The 14819-nt window shown below is 37.6% G+C and overlaps 1 protein-coding gene across 1 annotated transcript in view; it reads left to right on the forward strand.

Annotated features, from left to right (window-relative positions):
* Positions 1 to 14819, forward strand: part of CD109 (CD109 molecule) — a 121396-nt gene that overhangs the window by 98584 nt on the left and 7993 nt on the right. The window contains exons 24-30 of the mRNA XM_069489068.1: positions 619 to 700; positions 3380 to 3608; positions 4933 to 5098; positions 7263 to 7453; positions 7915 to 8070; positions 9387 to 9452; positions 12369 to 12511. Of these exons, the coding sequence (XP_069345169.1) occupies positions 619 to 700; positions 3380 to 3608; positions 4933 to 5098; positions 7263 to 7453; positions 7915 to 8070; positions 9387 to 9452; positions 12369 to 12511 (1033 nt within the window). The remainder of the gene's footprint in view (positions 1 to 618; positions 701 to 3379; positions 3609 to 4932; positions 5099 to 7262; positions 7454 to 7914; positions 8071 to 9386; positions 9453 to 12368; positions 12512 to 14819) is intronic.

A 14819-nucleotide genomic window follows, 5' to 3' on the forward strand; every position in this document is an offset into this window, starting at 1 on the left:
CAGCATGTACTGTTTTTTTTTTTTTTTTTTTTTTAATAGAAACATGGAATTGGTGTGGTAGGTGGACCAGTTGGTCTTTTGATTTATCTCAGTTGGCCATGAACAAAATATTTAAGAGCCATTGTCTTAGATTACTTAGCATTTTCCCCCTTTCTATTGCTGGCCTATGAACAGTTTAACTATTCATAGTTTATTTTCCAGTTGAACCTTCAGCTTTAATTCTTATATCCTAGATAGTATTTTTCTTAGGTAGCAAACAATTTTAGATGACGAAGCATTGAAACCATTATGGTGAACACTAGAGAGCTAAATAAAACTCTACCTTTAATTTGTGTGGTTTTGAATGGCTAGAAGTGTCATCCATGCTATAGTATTCTTCTGAATTTACTTTACTTGCTGGATATCCCAGTTTTTATTTTATGCATTCTGCTTGAAAAGCCCTGGCATTTTAAATTTCCTACAGCACTGAAAATAGAAAGTACTCAATATTAGCTGTTGGTTTGATTTCTTCTTTACCCTTCTCTGCCCATATTTTCTCAATATGAAGTCATGATTAGAAACTTTCATTCATTTCAAGTTATGATGATGTTGAATATTGGTCCATTTTTGTGTCTTCAGGTTACCAGCGAGAGCTTCTCTATCAGAGGGAAGATGGCTCTTTCAGTGCCTTTGGGAATCATGACCCTTCTGGCAGCACTTGGTAAGTGTTGTCGCCAACTGGACAAATCCGTGGTGTGGAATGGGCTTTCACTAGGTCACCATGGCCGTGAACTGGGTAGACATGTCTCTGTGTATTATGGACTGGGAGGCTGCCTTTCCCATAGCCTGGCTTTAAAAGAGATTCTCCTTTTAAAATATTATTTTAAAACATTAACAAGTCAAATGTTTTTGTTTAGAAAAGATAAGTCATAAATCCACTTTTTTGCATTTGGGAAAAACAGCACTAAAGATAGTTTATAATGATGGCGCAGCTGATAAAAAAATTGGTTAGTAATACTGGGTGATTGTGACATAGCTTTTTTCTTAATCTGACCTGGATAATACAACTGTTTTGTTATTACAGTCCATGTAGTTTCTTTAAGATTATTTTTTTGTGAAAAACGACCAGTTAACGAAATTAAATAGGGACATCCAGAGTTTCCTCCAGACTGGAATCTCCATGTAGCTGATTTTGGACAAGTGATCTCTCTTCTTGCACGTATCTTCAATTTCCTATTTTCCCCATTGAAAGACTAACTGTATATCAGTCGGGTTAGACCAGGTGTGCTGTGGCAACAACCTCTCTTCCAAATCTTAGCAGTTCATTAACGAAGGTGTTTCTTGCACATGCTGCATGTTCATCTTGGACCAGCAGGGGGCTCTGCAGTCGTTCTTCAGCGGCCACCGTCGCAGCAGCTCAGTGCGAGGCTGCAGGCTGACCACAGCCTGGAAAGACGAGGCTGGAGTCTGCAGCACTGGCAATCAGAGACTTCAGCCTGAGTGGAACATTTCTTCTTACTTTATCATTATCAGAGCTGGTCACACGGCCATGCCTAACTTCAAGGGGGCATGGTAGTGAATTTCTCTGTGTACCCAAAGTAAAAGAGAACTGGGTGTTATTGCATATTACTAATGTTTGCCACACCAAACCTTTTATATGATGAAGCAGATCTGCTTCCAGTTTTCTCTTGGCCTGAGTCAGAATATAGATCCATAAATAGAAAGGTTTCAGTGTTTTATTGCTTAATGTTCTTGTCACCTCAATACAGTGTTCTGTGGCAGGGATTGGCAAACTTTTTTCTAGAAAGGGTCAGATAGTGAATATTTTAGGCATTTCGGGCCACGTAGAATCTGTTGCACATTTTTCCCTCCTCTCCTTTTCTTCTTCCTCCTTTCCGCCTCTTCCCTCCTTTCCTCTCTTTCTCCCTCTCTTTTTTTTTCTTCATTCTTTTCTCTTTCTTTCCTTTCTCCCTCAAAAAAATATTCTTAGGTGGTGGTGCACACATAAACAGGCCCTGGGCTGGCTTTGGCCTGACGGTCAGATTTGGGTTAGGCAGATTTGCCCACAGGCTATAGTTTGCTGACTGCTGTCCTGTAGGAGAAGAAATAGCCGTTTTCCCCACTTTAAAGTACTACAGTTGCTGACCAAAGTGCGTATGAGATCTTCTTTGGTAAATACCCAGAGGAGTCCAAAGATGAGTAACCTTGGAGAACTTATTTAACTCTCTTGAACTGTCGAATTCTCAATCTATAAAATAATGAGACTAGATAAGATGATTTCTAAGTTCTTTGTCAAATCTGATATTTTGTGAGTTGATCTGGAGTTTCTTGGCCCTGTTCAAGTGGAGGCCAGGTCAACCTGCTAGGCAGAGTTGTTTACATTGTCTCTTTGCTGCCTTTCTTTTCTTTCTTTCTTTTTTAATTTCAGAGTATTGTGTGGGTAAAACATTTTGGTTACATGAATTGCTTTTGTGCCATTTGAGTCAAAGTTATAAGTGTGCCCATCACCAAGATAGCATGCATTGTACCCATTAGGTGTGACTTTATCTCCCCCCCCACCTGCTTGGTTTCTACTGAGTTTTACTACAATATGTGCACATTGAGTGTTGATTGATTAGTTCCAGTTTAATAGTGAGTACATGTGGTGTTGGTTTTTCCATTCTTGTGATACTTCGCTTAGAAGAATGGTCTCCAGTTCTATCCAGGTTGTTACAAGGGTATTAGTTCACCATTTTTTTTATGGCTGAGTAGTACTCCATAGTATACATATACCACATTTTATTAGTCTACTCATGTATTGATTTGATGGGCATTTGGGTTGTTTCCACATCTTTGTGATTGTGAATTGTGCTGCTATAAACATATGAGTGCAGGTGTCTTTTTTATAAAATGTCTTTTTTTCCTTTGGGTAAATACCCAGCAGTGGGATTGTTTGATCACATGGTAGGTCTACTTTTAATTCTTTGAGATATCTCCATACTACTTTCCATAGAGGTTGTACTAGTTTGCAGTCCCACCAACAGCGTGTGAATATTCCTTTCTCTCCGTATTCACGCCAGCATCTGTAGTTTTGGGACTTTTTGATAAAAGCCATTCTCACTGGAGTTAGGTGATATTGTGGTTTTGATTTGCATTTCCCTGATGATTACAGACTTTGAGCATTTTTTCATATGTTTATTGGCCATTAATCTATCTTCTTTTGAAAAGCTTCTGTTCATGTCTTTGCCACTTTTTAAGTTTTTCTTGCTGATTTGCTTGAGTTATTTTCTTTCTTCCTTCTTCAGTGATTATTCCTTGTGTGACTTCTGATGGGGAAAAAGTGTTGTTTTGTCTGCTCAGCATTATTTGGAGGACTTTATAAAGTATTTTTTTTTTGTAATTTTTTCTTCTTTTCATAAAGGTTGTCAGCTTTTGTTTTAAGATGTTTCCTTGAAGCTGATCCTTACATAGATATTGATCAGAATGTGTTACACAGAACATATACATGGCTCAAAGGACGTCAGAAATCCAATGGTGAATTTTGGGAGCCAGGAAGAGTGATTCATAGTGAGCTTCAAGGTGGCAATAAAAGTCCATTAACACTTACAGCCTATATTGTGACTTCTCTCCTGGGATATAGAAAATATCAGGTATTTAATCTTTAATTTAATAAATGATAGGTGGGAAATTCAAGGAAAGTATGTCTCAGTGGGTCAAATATGTGTCCGGAAACTTAAAGAGTTTTGCAATTTTGTATTGCATTTAAAATCTGAATTTGAACACCCTTTTGCTTTGCATTTGTGGTCACATTCTAAAATCAAGATAAAAATATTTTATCCACTCTTTGAGATTAACTGAGAGGATTCTAAAAATGCTTTCTAATATATGTATTATACTTGCTATTGGTAAGATAAGTCAATACATATTTTATCATTGGAAGTATTAATTTCTTAAGGGAAAGAAAATTCTTTAGAATTTGGGAATGTGTTCTATCTGGTTTAGGTTGTGAAGGATTTTTTATTTCTAAGAGATCATGGGACAATTACAGTGTCTGTTAATTGAGTGCTAGCTATACCTACACTCTGGAAAGCATGGTAAGTGGGTACAAATGCCTGGATGAGAATGAGGGTGCATGGAGGGTTGTGCTAATGAGCTTAATTTTTCTCCATACCTGTCCCCGTGACTGATGCCTTTACTCTTACTGCCGACTGCATTTCATAAGATCAACAACAGCCATTCTCTTTATTAAGCTCCCTGCTATTTTCCTAGCCCAGTGTTAGGCATGTAGATGATAAGTGTTTCCCTGAATTTAGAGCTTCAACACCTGAGATCAAATATGAGAAATATCATTCTCAAGCTATATTTTCTGCTCTCATTTGAGTTTATGATACTCAGTGGGAGAAACACTGACAAAAGCTCTACTTCTTACTTCTTCTAAGGAATGGTGCCTGTTTACTTATAAAAACTGAAAAGCGATATTCTTTTCTTTCTTTTTTTTTTTTTTGAGACAGAATCTCGCTCTGTCGCCTGTGGTAGAGTGCAGTGATGTCATCATAGCTCACTGCAACCTCCAACTCCTGGGCTCAAGTGTTCCTCCTGCCTCAGCCTCCCGAGTAGCTGGGACTACAAACGTGTGACACCACACATGGCTAATTTTTCTATTTTTAGTAGAGACGGGATCTTACTCTTGCTCAGGCTGGTCTCAAACTCCTGAGCTCAAGCGATCCTCCTACTTTGGCCTCCCAGAGTGCTAGGATTACAAGCATGAACCACTGCGCTTGGTCTTATTTTCAAAATGCATGGCAAATCTTTAAATGTCAATGATCATTGTTAATTCCCATTGCCTAAGACATGGTAAGATGGTTAATAGACACTGAAAATTATTTTTTTAAGTGAATATTTTAAAGCATTTTTTGTTTAAATATGTGGTAATGGGTTATTTTGAATAGTAAAAAATATATTTTTTCTTTCAAGCCTAATATTGATGTGCAAGATTCTATCAACTTTTTGGAATCTGAATTCAATAGAGGAATTTCAGACAATTATACTCTAGCTCTAATAACTTATGCGTTGTCATCAGTGGGGAGTCCTAAAGCCAAGGAGGCTTTGAATATGCTGATGTGGAGAGCAGAACAAGAAGGTAATGTGTGGGGCCTGCTGAGGTTGTTAGACTGTTGTGTATTATGAAATATATAAATTACATGAGAAAATTTTATAAGCCAGGTATGAAGTTGATTACGTTTGCATCTTTTGAATGAGATGATAAATGAAACACAGAAAGAGATTAGGAAAGGCCTTAAGTGGCTAAAATGCTTCTAGTCTCCTTGGGAATTTTTTAAAATAGAATTTCAGGGCTCAGATGTCTCTTTATTTTACATATATTCTGCCCTATGTCAGTTACTCTTCGAGTGTCTGGTACCATTTCTGGTTTGGTGCCCCTGTGTGTTTGCTAAGCCCTTGGATTCTGGAGAGACTTGGGTTCAAATTCTGGTTTTGCAACTTACCTTATGAGCTTCAGTGTCCCCAACTGTAAAATGGGAATAACACCTATTTTAGAATTCCTGTGGGGATTAAATGAGATAATGTATGGTGCTTGATGCATAACAAGTGCTCAAAAGTATGAACTAAAATGCCGATTAAAAGAAATGCAAATACCAAAAAAATGCTGTTAGAAGTGGGTTGTATGATTTGTTTTTTTGAATGGGGATTGCGATTGGGCTACGATAGGACAAAGAGTACAGATGTTGTTACTACCCCAGTGGTCTCTATAAAGTGGTCAGGGATCTATGTGCGTGTGTGTGTGTGTGTGTGTGTGTGTATGTGTGAGAGAGAGAGAGAGAAAGAGACAGAGAGAGAGAGATAGGATTAGGTGGGCAGAAATAATTTTAAATTCAAAGTTTCGTTTACTCAAGAAGGGATAGCTGTAAAAAGTGCTTAGAGATGTCTGAGGCTGTACAAAATATTGTATTATTATTAACAGAAACTTAGATTTAATTCTTTTTTTTTTTTTTTTTTTGACAGAGTCTCACTTTGTTGCCCAGGCTAGAGTGAATGCTGTGGCATCAGTCTAGCTCACAGCAACCTCAAACTCCTGGGCTCAAGCGATCCTCCTGCCTCAGCCTCCCGAGTAGCTGGGACTACAGGCATGCGCCACTATGCCCGGCTAATTTTTCTCTCTCTATATTTTTTTTAGTTGTCCATATAATTTCTTTCTATTTTTAGTAGAGACGGGGTCTCGCTCTTGCTCAGGCTAGTCTCGAACTCCTGACCTTGAGCGATCCACCCGCCTCGGCCTCCCAGAGTGCTAGGATTACTAATTCTTATTACATATTCCAGTCCTGGGGACTAGAAGATCCTTGCACAGAGGCTGAAGCAGTCCTTGACATTTGTTCCTCTCTGCTTGGCTAAGTGGTAGTTATTTCACATTCCGCCCAAGTACAATCATCATCTAAACAGCAAGTTTAGTTTGAAAGGGGGCACCAAGTAGGATGGTCCTCTGGGGGCTAGAGCAGGGTTATCTCTAGGAAGTTGTTCGAGGTGGCCAGGGGCCCTCATTTTTCTCACGGGGGCTTGCATTTTGAACTTGTAACACCAACTTTCAGGTAATGAAAAAGAGAGAAGTTTCCTAGAACGTTGGAGCTGGTTAATGGCAGATCTGCAGAACAGGATTCTTTCCATTGTGTCCTAAAATAGTTTTGGGATGGCCTGGTCAGATAAGTAACATAAATTGTCTTCTGGAGTATAGTGTATTTTCTCTTTTATTTTTAGCTGTTCAGTCTTGAATCAAATGTATAGAATTCTCTTGGGAAAAATATTTTCATCAAAACATCCTCAAATACAGGCATTAGGAAAAGGATGAAAACTTATAAGTGGTACAGGTTGAGTACCTAATCCAAAAATCTGAAATCCTTCAACAAACATTTCCTTTGAGTGTCATGTCGGTGCTCCAGAAGTTTTGGATTTTGGAGCATTTCAGGTTTTGGAATGTATATATTCTGCAAATATACCAAAATTTGATAAAAACAGAAATCTGACACACTTCTGGTCCTAAACATTTCAAATAAGGGATACTCAACCTGTAATTGTTTAAAAAGTGACATATAGGTGTGTGTGTGTGTGTGTGTGTGTGTGTACACATGTACATATACTTGCTTGGCATAAATATATATATGTATAAAAATAGACGCATTTTTATGCTAGTCAAGTAGAATTTGGACCAGTGTATGAATATTGAATGGTATAAAATGTAATTTTTTTTTTTTTTTTTTGTAATTGATCAGAATGTTATTACTTTTCTCTTGCAGAGGGCACGCAGTTCTGGGTGTCATCAGCGTCGGGACTTTCTGACTCCTGGCAGCCACGCTCCCTGGATATTGAGGTCGCAGCCTATGCGCTGCTCTCACACTTCCTGCAATTTCAAGTTTCTGAGGGAATCCCAATTATGAGGTGGCTAAGCAGACAGAGAAATAGCTTGGGAGGTTTTGCATCTACCCAGGTGAGAGATGATGGATTGTTTTTGCCCTTAAACTAATATATATATATGTATATATATATTAGAAGGTGTGTGGTTACTTTATTTTTATCACTTCATAAAATTACTTGGCACTTTAAAAGTTTAGTAACTCAAGTCAAAGGCTTAAGTCACTAATTTTCCTTTTTTCTCATCACTGTTGTGAACTTCACATCTGATATTTGTGTGGAATAAACCAGTTCCCCATCTATATCAGCCATTTTTCACTTGCAATAACTGGTGTAAGAGCAGATGCTCAGTTCCATTTAGCAAGTTTTCTCAGCCTCTCCTTTCTAGGCCAAGGAGATTCAAAGAGGAGTCGGGGAGTGTTTGACTCTCAAGGAAGGTGGATGAATGCATAGCAGATTTCCTAAACATTATTGAATTTACTCTTTGGAGGTCTTGATGTGTACTTACATGCACAAATGTTTTTCTTCCCTCAACAGGATACCATTGTGGCCTTAAAGGCCCTGTCTGAATTTGCAGCCCTAGTGAATACAGGAAGGACAAATATCCAAGTGACTGTGACGGGGGCTAGCTCACCAAATCCTGTAAAGTTTCTGATTGACACACACAACCGCTTTCTCCTTCAGACAGCAGAGGTGTGGACAAGGGGTGGTTATAAAAAATCTGTGTAGATGATTTTTTATGCTGGAATACTTCTTTATTTCTAATCTGCTGATTTCAACCAAAGACTTGCTCCCAGAGCCCTGTAGAGGAATGGGGGAAAGTGGTACTCTTGTTTGGTCAAATTTGCTGAGCTTTAGAAGGGTGGAGAGGATGAGAACTTTGGAAAGATTGTTGGAAAAGGAGAAAACATGGGCACTGTCGCATTGGGAAACAATGTACCTTACATATGCTATTGCATTTAATTCTTAAACCAACTCTAAATACTTTTATGCCCATTGTACACATGATAAAACTGAGGCCGGGGCTGGGTGCGGTGGCTCACGCCTGTAATCCTAGCACTCTGGGAGCTGAGGTGGGTGGATCGTTTGAGCTCAGGAGTTAGAGACCAGCCTGAGCAAGAGCGAGACCCTGTCTCTACTAAAAATAGAAATTAGCTGGACAACTAAAAAATATATAGAAAAAATTAGCTGGGCATGGTGGCGCATGCCTGTAGTCCCAGCTACTCGGGAGGCTGAGGCAGGAGGATTGGTTGAGCCCAGGAGTTTGAGGTTGCTGTGAGCTAGGCTGATGCCATGGCACTCTAGCCTGGGCAACAAAGCAAGATTCTGTCTCAAAAAAAAGAAAAAAAAAAATTGAGTCCGAGAGAGGTTAAGTAACATGCTCAAGATCATGTTACTAGGAACAGTAGATCTAAAATTGGAACTCATGATTCCAAAGACCATGTTTTTTTCAGCTGCTCCACATGTCTTCTTAGGAGAATCAATAGAGCCAGTAGTAGAATTCTTACTTTAAATGGAATGTAAGAATATGCTAGTCTGTAACTTTATTCCCTTGGTTAACCTTGTGGGAAGTTGAGGACAGTGAATGAAGGTGGTCACTTCAAGGCTAGAAACTGAGGAATAGGGCTAATGGCAAAGGAAAAGAAGGAATAAAGTTAGGCACAGTCAATGATGACACATCGCTGTGTTCCCAGGAAGGCAGAGGATTAGGCTCTGGACGTTTGCTTCTTGTCTTTCATGCTCCCAACAGGAAAACAACCTGTCAGGAGCACTAATGTGTTCTCCTAAAATGGAGAGGTGAGGGGGCCTGGAGAGCGGGCACTTCCTCTGCCTTCACCTCACTCAGCCCTTGACTCACAGCTTTTGATAAATGAGATCAAGCAAAGCTATTAGCACTTTCTAGTAATTACTTCCACTCCTAATGAGGGATAGCACTGATCTCTTGTGCTTCTTGGAAGCATCTACATATGGAAAATTAGCCTCATTCACTTTTTTTTCACCTTATTCAGCTTGCTGTGGTACAGCCAACTGCAGTTAATATTTCCGCAGATGGTTTTGGATTTGCTATTTGTCAGGTATGTAATGATGTTTATTTTTTAAAGTTAAAAGTGGCTATTTAAAATAATTTTTTGGTTTGGGGCATTGTGAATCTTTAACTTAGATAACTTGAATAAAATTCTTAATGACTTACTTCTGTGACTTATGAAAGATACATGACTCTCTTTAATAAAAAGTATTAGAGATGTTACCAGCTAGTGAGTAAACAGCAATTATAAGGATTGATAATCTATTTGAAGAATATTTCTATAATTATCTGCTTTTTGAAGTGGGGGCTAAAATCTCCCAATATGATTCATGTGAATCAATCAGTACTCCCACCTTTTTTTGTGAAAATATAGTTCAGAAATTATAATGCTGGTAGAGTTTCTACACATTTTTCATACAACTTCTTAATATTCATTGAAGAATATAAAGAATACACAAGTTATTGACTTGAAGATAGGAAATGTGCCCCTTTAATGTAAAATCTTACATATTAATAATAGTAAATATAACAATTAGAGAATGATTATGCTCAATGCTTTGGCATAGGTAGAAAATTCAAAGAAATATTTTTTAAGGTGCAGTAGGAGCTACAATAAAATGGAAGTAGTATGAAAAATACAGAATGAAATAATTATTACACTAAATAATACATGAAAATCTTGGGGACTTTAAAATCATCTTATTGGAAACCCAAGATAATATGTGATAGGACCAAGAATGACTTTGTGCTTGGGTAGAAAAAGCAAACTAAACAAACCCTGAAACACTTATGGAGAAAGTAGTAAAATGGCCATTATATAGAAAAAAATACTTTCTCAAAAACAAGTACAATCACTGTATTTGAGAGAACAGGTGCACTTGCTTAGTAGGGCAGGTGTACGTTGCTAAGCAGGTATTGTTTTTAAACCTCCCAATGATTCTAAGATTATTTTGCATGATACTCAAAACACAGTAAACAGTTTTTAAGAGTTGAGGAAAAATGATCACAGTGAAAAGGAATGATATTCAATGAAAAGGATAGAAAGAGAAAGTGAGTAATTTATATTGGTCTTTACTAACAAAGATCATGGGAAGATTCTCATTCTCAAGCTGCCTTTCAATGCAAAGAGTAATTCCCAGAGTAAATATACAGTGTATTTTAGGTAAAATTGAAAAATTATATATACTTAAATCACCGAGTGGGTTGGAATTCATTTTTGATAAACCAAATGCAGATAAATTACTGAAACCAAATGATTTTCACTTGAGGTTTGAAGGACCCAGGGGTAAATGTGGCACCTACGGTTCAGAATGTTCGCCCGTCCCATTTCTGTCTCAAAATACAGAAAACAAAAGGTGGAGACCAATAGGCGCTTCCCATGCTGGATGGAAAAACTTGCAAACACTGTGGTCACCCAGGAATGGGTATTGAGATTTCCTTCATTTGGTATTTTTATAAATGCTCTGGAAAAAGAAGGGCAAAAGAAACCTCTTGAGTTTGCAGTAAATATTACCCTCTTTTGGGTAATAAAATGCTAAATTACATTTGTAAATTTGAAAATAAACTGCAAGTTCTCTTTTTTTTCTTTTTTATTTCAGCATATTATGGGGTACAAATGTTTAGGTTACATCTATTGCCCTTGCTCCACCCAAGTCAGAGCTGCAATCGTGTCCATCCTTAAAGTGCTCAGAGTAAACAGTTGAGCTGTGGGCCACGTGAAAACCCTAATACTTAGATATAAATGGGCATTCATTATGACCTGGGAGATAAATCTAATAGCCCTTGTTTATTTCCTGATGACATTGGCCTCTAAAGGGACAACCGCATGCCTCCGGAAAGGGGGTAATGAAAATAACAGAAACCATTCCCCCAATTTTATGAAACCATTCTTCAACTGCTCCAGAAATACTCTATAATTTTAATTGCTATAGTTTAAGAAAGAGTTGGTTAATGTCCAGAGTGAGATAGCCAGGATGATCAAGGGGCTGAAGTATTACATGAGTTTGGGTTGTGGCAGAGTAGAAAAATTGTAACTCTTAGATTTGGAAGGTGAAGGCTTAGAGACAGGATTTTTTGAAGTATGTAAATTCACAAAGGGTGCTAGATGTTTAGTTTTCGGGTAGGGGTGTGTGTGTGTGTGTGTGTGTGTATACATGTATGTGTTTCAGGTATAAATAAAATAAAATGCAATATTACATAGGAATAGTAAGCTTTATGAACCTTGGCATCAAAAAAGGGAATGAGATAAAACATTTAAATAGATACCAATCCACCTGGGATGAGGCTGGCCCAGGAAATTTTGACTACGTTCCTAAGCTTCTCATTTAGGGTCCTTTGAGAAAGACACCGGTCCTCAGGCTACCTAGTGTCCCCAGAGCACCATTAACATCAGTGATGGGCACCAGAGTATATGCTGAAAAGACCCAGTTCATGTGAAATCCATAATTTATTTTATCATCTTTGAAAAATGTATGATCAAAAGAATCCTTAGCAGTTGAACAGGTTTATGTTCAACTAAGGCTCTTAGATGTTTTTGTTTTGATTCATTTTACTGAGAGTTTCTAAGGTTCCAGTTTGTGAAAAATGACTCCATTTAGGCAACAGGACTTAGAAATCCACGAATGTTCTCAAGAAAGTTGGCAGTAGCTTCAGTTTTTCCCTCAAGGGGATGTTTACATTCTTTGAATAAAACAGTATCTCATCACTGTCATCCACAGTGGTCTATGATACTTGTTTTGGAATATTACCTAACAATTTTCTCAACTTTTAAAATAATTTTTATAAACTTTTATAATATTTGTTAATAATGATACTTTGTCAGGCAGTAAGATTAATTTTTTTGTAGTTTGAAGATTACAAATTTAATTGGGTTTATCCCAAAGAGAAATACCTAATACAGTATTTAGAATAGATAATGATGGAAATTATTGCCAATTTATTATTTGTGCTAATTTATTTATTGCAGCTCAATGTTTTTTATAACGTGAAAGATTCTGGGTCTTCTAGAAGACGAAGATCTATCCCAAATCAAGAAGCCTTTGATTTAGATGTTACTGTAAAAGATAATAAAGATGATATCAATCATGTGAATTTGAATGTGTGCACAAGGTAAGTAATCTGTTTAGGTTCCTCTTCTTCCTCTTTCTTTTTCCTTTAAAAAAATAGATTTGAGATTAAATTATATATAGTTGTCTATCTATATCAATGTAAGGCATTATATGTAACAAGTAATTCAGTTATGCATCACACTTCAGATTATAAACTGGAAATACTACTAATTAAGCATTTTTTAGATGTGTCCAAAAATTGTTTATAAGTTTTCTATTTATAACAAATTTGAATAGAATAGTATATTTAAATTAATAAAACTCAGGTCTAATTTAGGAAAACTTTAAATTAATCAATCATACTTAATACTCTGAATATGATTATTTCTTGTTATGAGTATTCTGTTGAAATAATTATTCCAGGTTCATATTTAACCTTAACTATTATGCTTTTTAACCCCAAAGTTTATGAGAACAATGCAAATTCAGTGAAGGGAATAGTTTTTTTAAAGACACTGAAAACATTCCAGTTTAGAATGTTCTCATCTTGGATAATTAGACACTTACAGCTAAAGATTCTGGGAGTACTTATTAATGTGATTCGTAAATCTGTATCCAGATTCTTAAATCTGTATCCAGGTCTGTATCCAGAGCATCTGAGGATCTTGTTAGGTCATAAGGGAAAGGGTCCTGACTTAACAGCAGGGCTGTGAAGCTGCAGCTTCTTGGTTATTCTAATGCACACACAAGTTTGAGAATACTCACGTGAAAGTTCTTGAATCAAGAGGCTTTACAATGTGTTTCTTGTCAATCTCTCCTCATATATCTGCATTATTTGGTGTTGAGCTGGGAGTTACTATAAAGATGCAATGACATTGAGGAGCTGTCGTCTGCTCTTTTGGAATATCCGTGTCATTCTGGTTGAACTTAGCTTGTTGCACGGGGAGCCACTGTTGTGGTCCTGAGCTGTCCTCTCCAGGGTCATTTCTGGGTGTTCACCCACGTGATCAGTCTTCTTAGCCTTTGCCTGAACCCAGTCTCCTCCATTACTGCTACCACCTGTATTATCCTTGGACCTTCTTGTTCCTGATTTTGGGGTAAAATGTTACATGTTTGCCCCATTCCTCACCTTAGGCATTCTGAGCCAGCAGCAGGGGCATAGCAGAGTCTCTGCAGTGGCTTCCTTTTTAGCTGAGAAGAAAGTAGAACTCCAATTAGTCTTTGCTAAGCTTGCAACTGGCCTCTGTTCCAGAAAAACAACATCCAGGTATTATTATAAATAGTAACACCCTACATTAATCACAAACTTATATGGCAGGCACTGTACCACACATTTTTACATGCCTCTCATTTAATTTTTTACAATAACTCTATAAAGTAAGTGCTATTATTATTTCTGCTTTCCTCATTTATTCATGCCTATTTTCATTCACTCACTAAACATTGTCTGTCTGAATCTGCGCCATGTGCCAGGCACAGTGTCAGGCATGGGAATACAGTGGTAAGCCAAAAACACAGAGACCCTGTGAGGGGGAGAATGAAATAATAATTGAATGAATTCATTTATTTTTTTTAATTCATGAGAATGAATTAATAAAAAAAGTCCCCTCAGCGAGTCTAAAATTCTGGTTTTGAGGAAGGCAGAGAAGAGTCTCATGGAATTATGAGAGGGGGATTTTTACCTCTTAGGTAGGTTAAGTGAGGAAACATGAGGAAAATGGCAGGGGCACCAGGATTCAGACCATGATGAAGCCTCATCCTTTATAGGGGTTCACATAAGGATGCAGGGTTCCCAGTCTTCACCCCGCATTGGGCATCAGGTTGGTAGGTAGAACCTGAAGAAGGGAAATGTTTTCCTGTGAGGGTAGGGTTTTGAAAAAAGGATTTAAATGCTGCTACTAGTTTTCTGAGAAAACTCTGGTATGAAGCACAAATAATATGTAAGTGAATTTTTTCAGCAGCACATTATAAAAAGATTACCTGGTATTTCAGGCACTTTATTCCTATCAACAGGGTCCAAGACCATACCTCATACAGGGCTTTCTGTGTGGTATGGTCGTTTAAGAAATTCTGCCCCTGGTTGGTGGAGAGATCAGGGCAACCAAGGTACTTTTGATGATGTACTAAAAAGTATAATCTGCATCATACTTTTAAGTATTTAAGCATGTTGGCTGTTTTTCTCATCTGTAGTTTTTTGCTCATACACAAACACCTCTAGTTTCAGTCCAGTTATTAGTTTTCAGTAGCATCTATTTTGGCGAAGTGCATCACTCAGCAGATGGTTTCAGTTGCTTCGGGTTGCTGGGCCAGCTGAAGTCAGCAGTTGTACTGTATGGCTTTTCGATCAGTCATGTTTGGCAGGCATCAGT

This window comes from Eulemur rufifrons, chromosome 15, assembly GCF_041146395.1.
Source record: "Eulemur rufifrons isolate Redbay chromosome 15, OSU_ERuf_1, whole genome shotgun sequence".
Taxonomy (NCBI): Eukaryota; Metazoa; Chordata; class Mammalia; order Primates; family Lemuridae; genus Eulemur; species Eulemur rufifrons.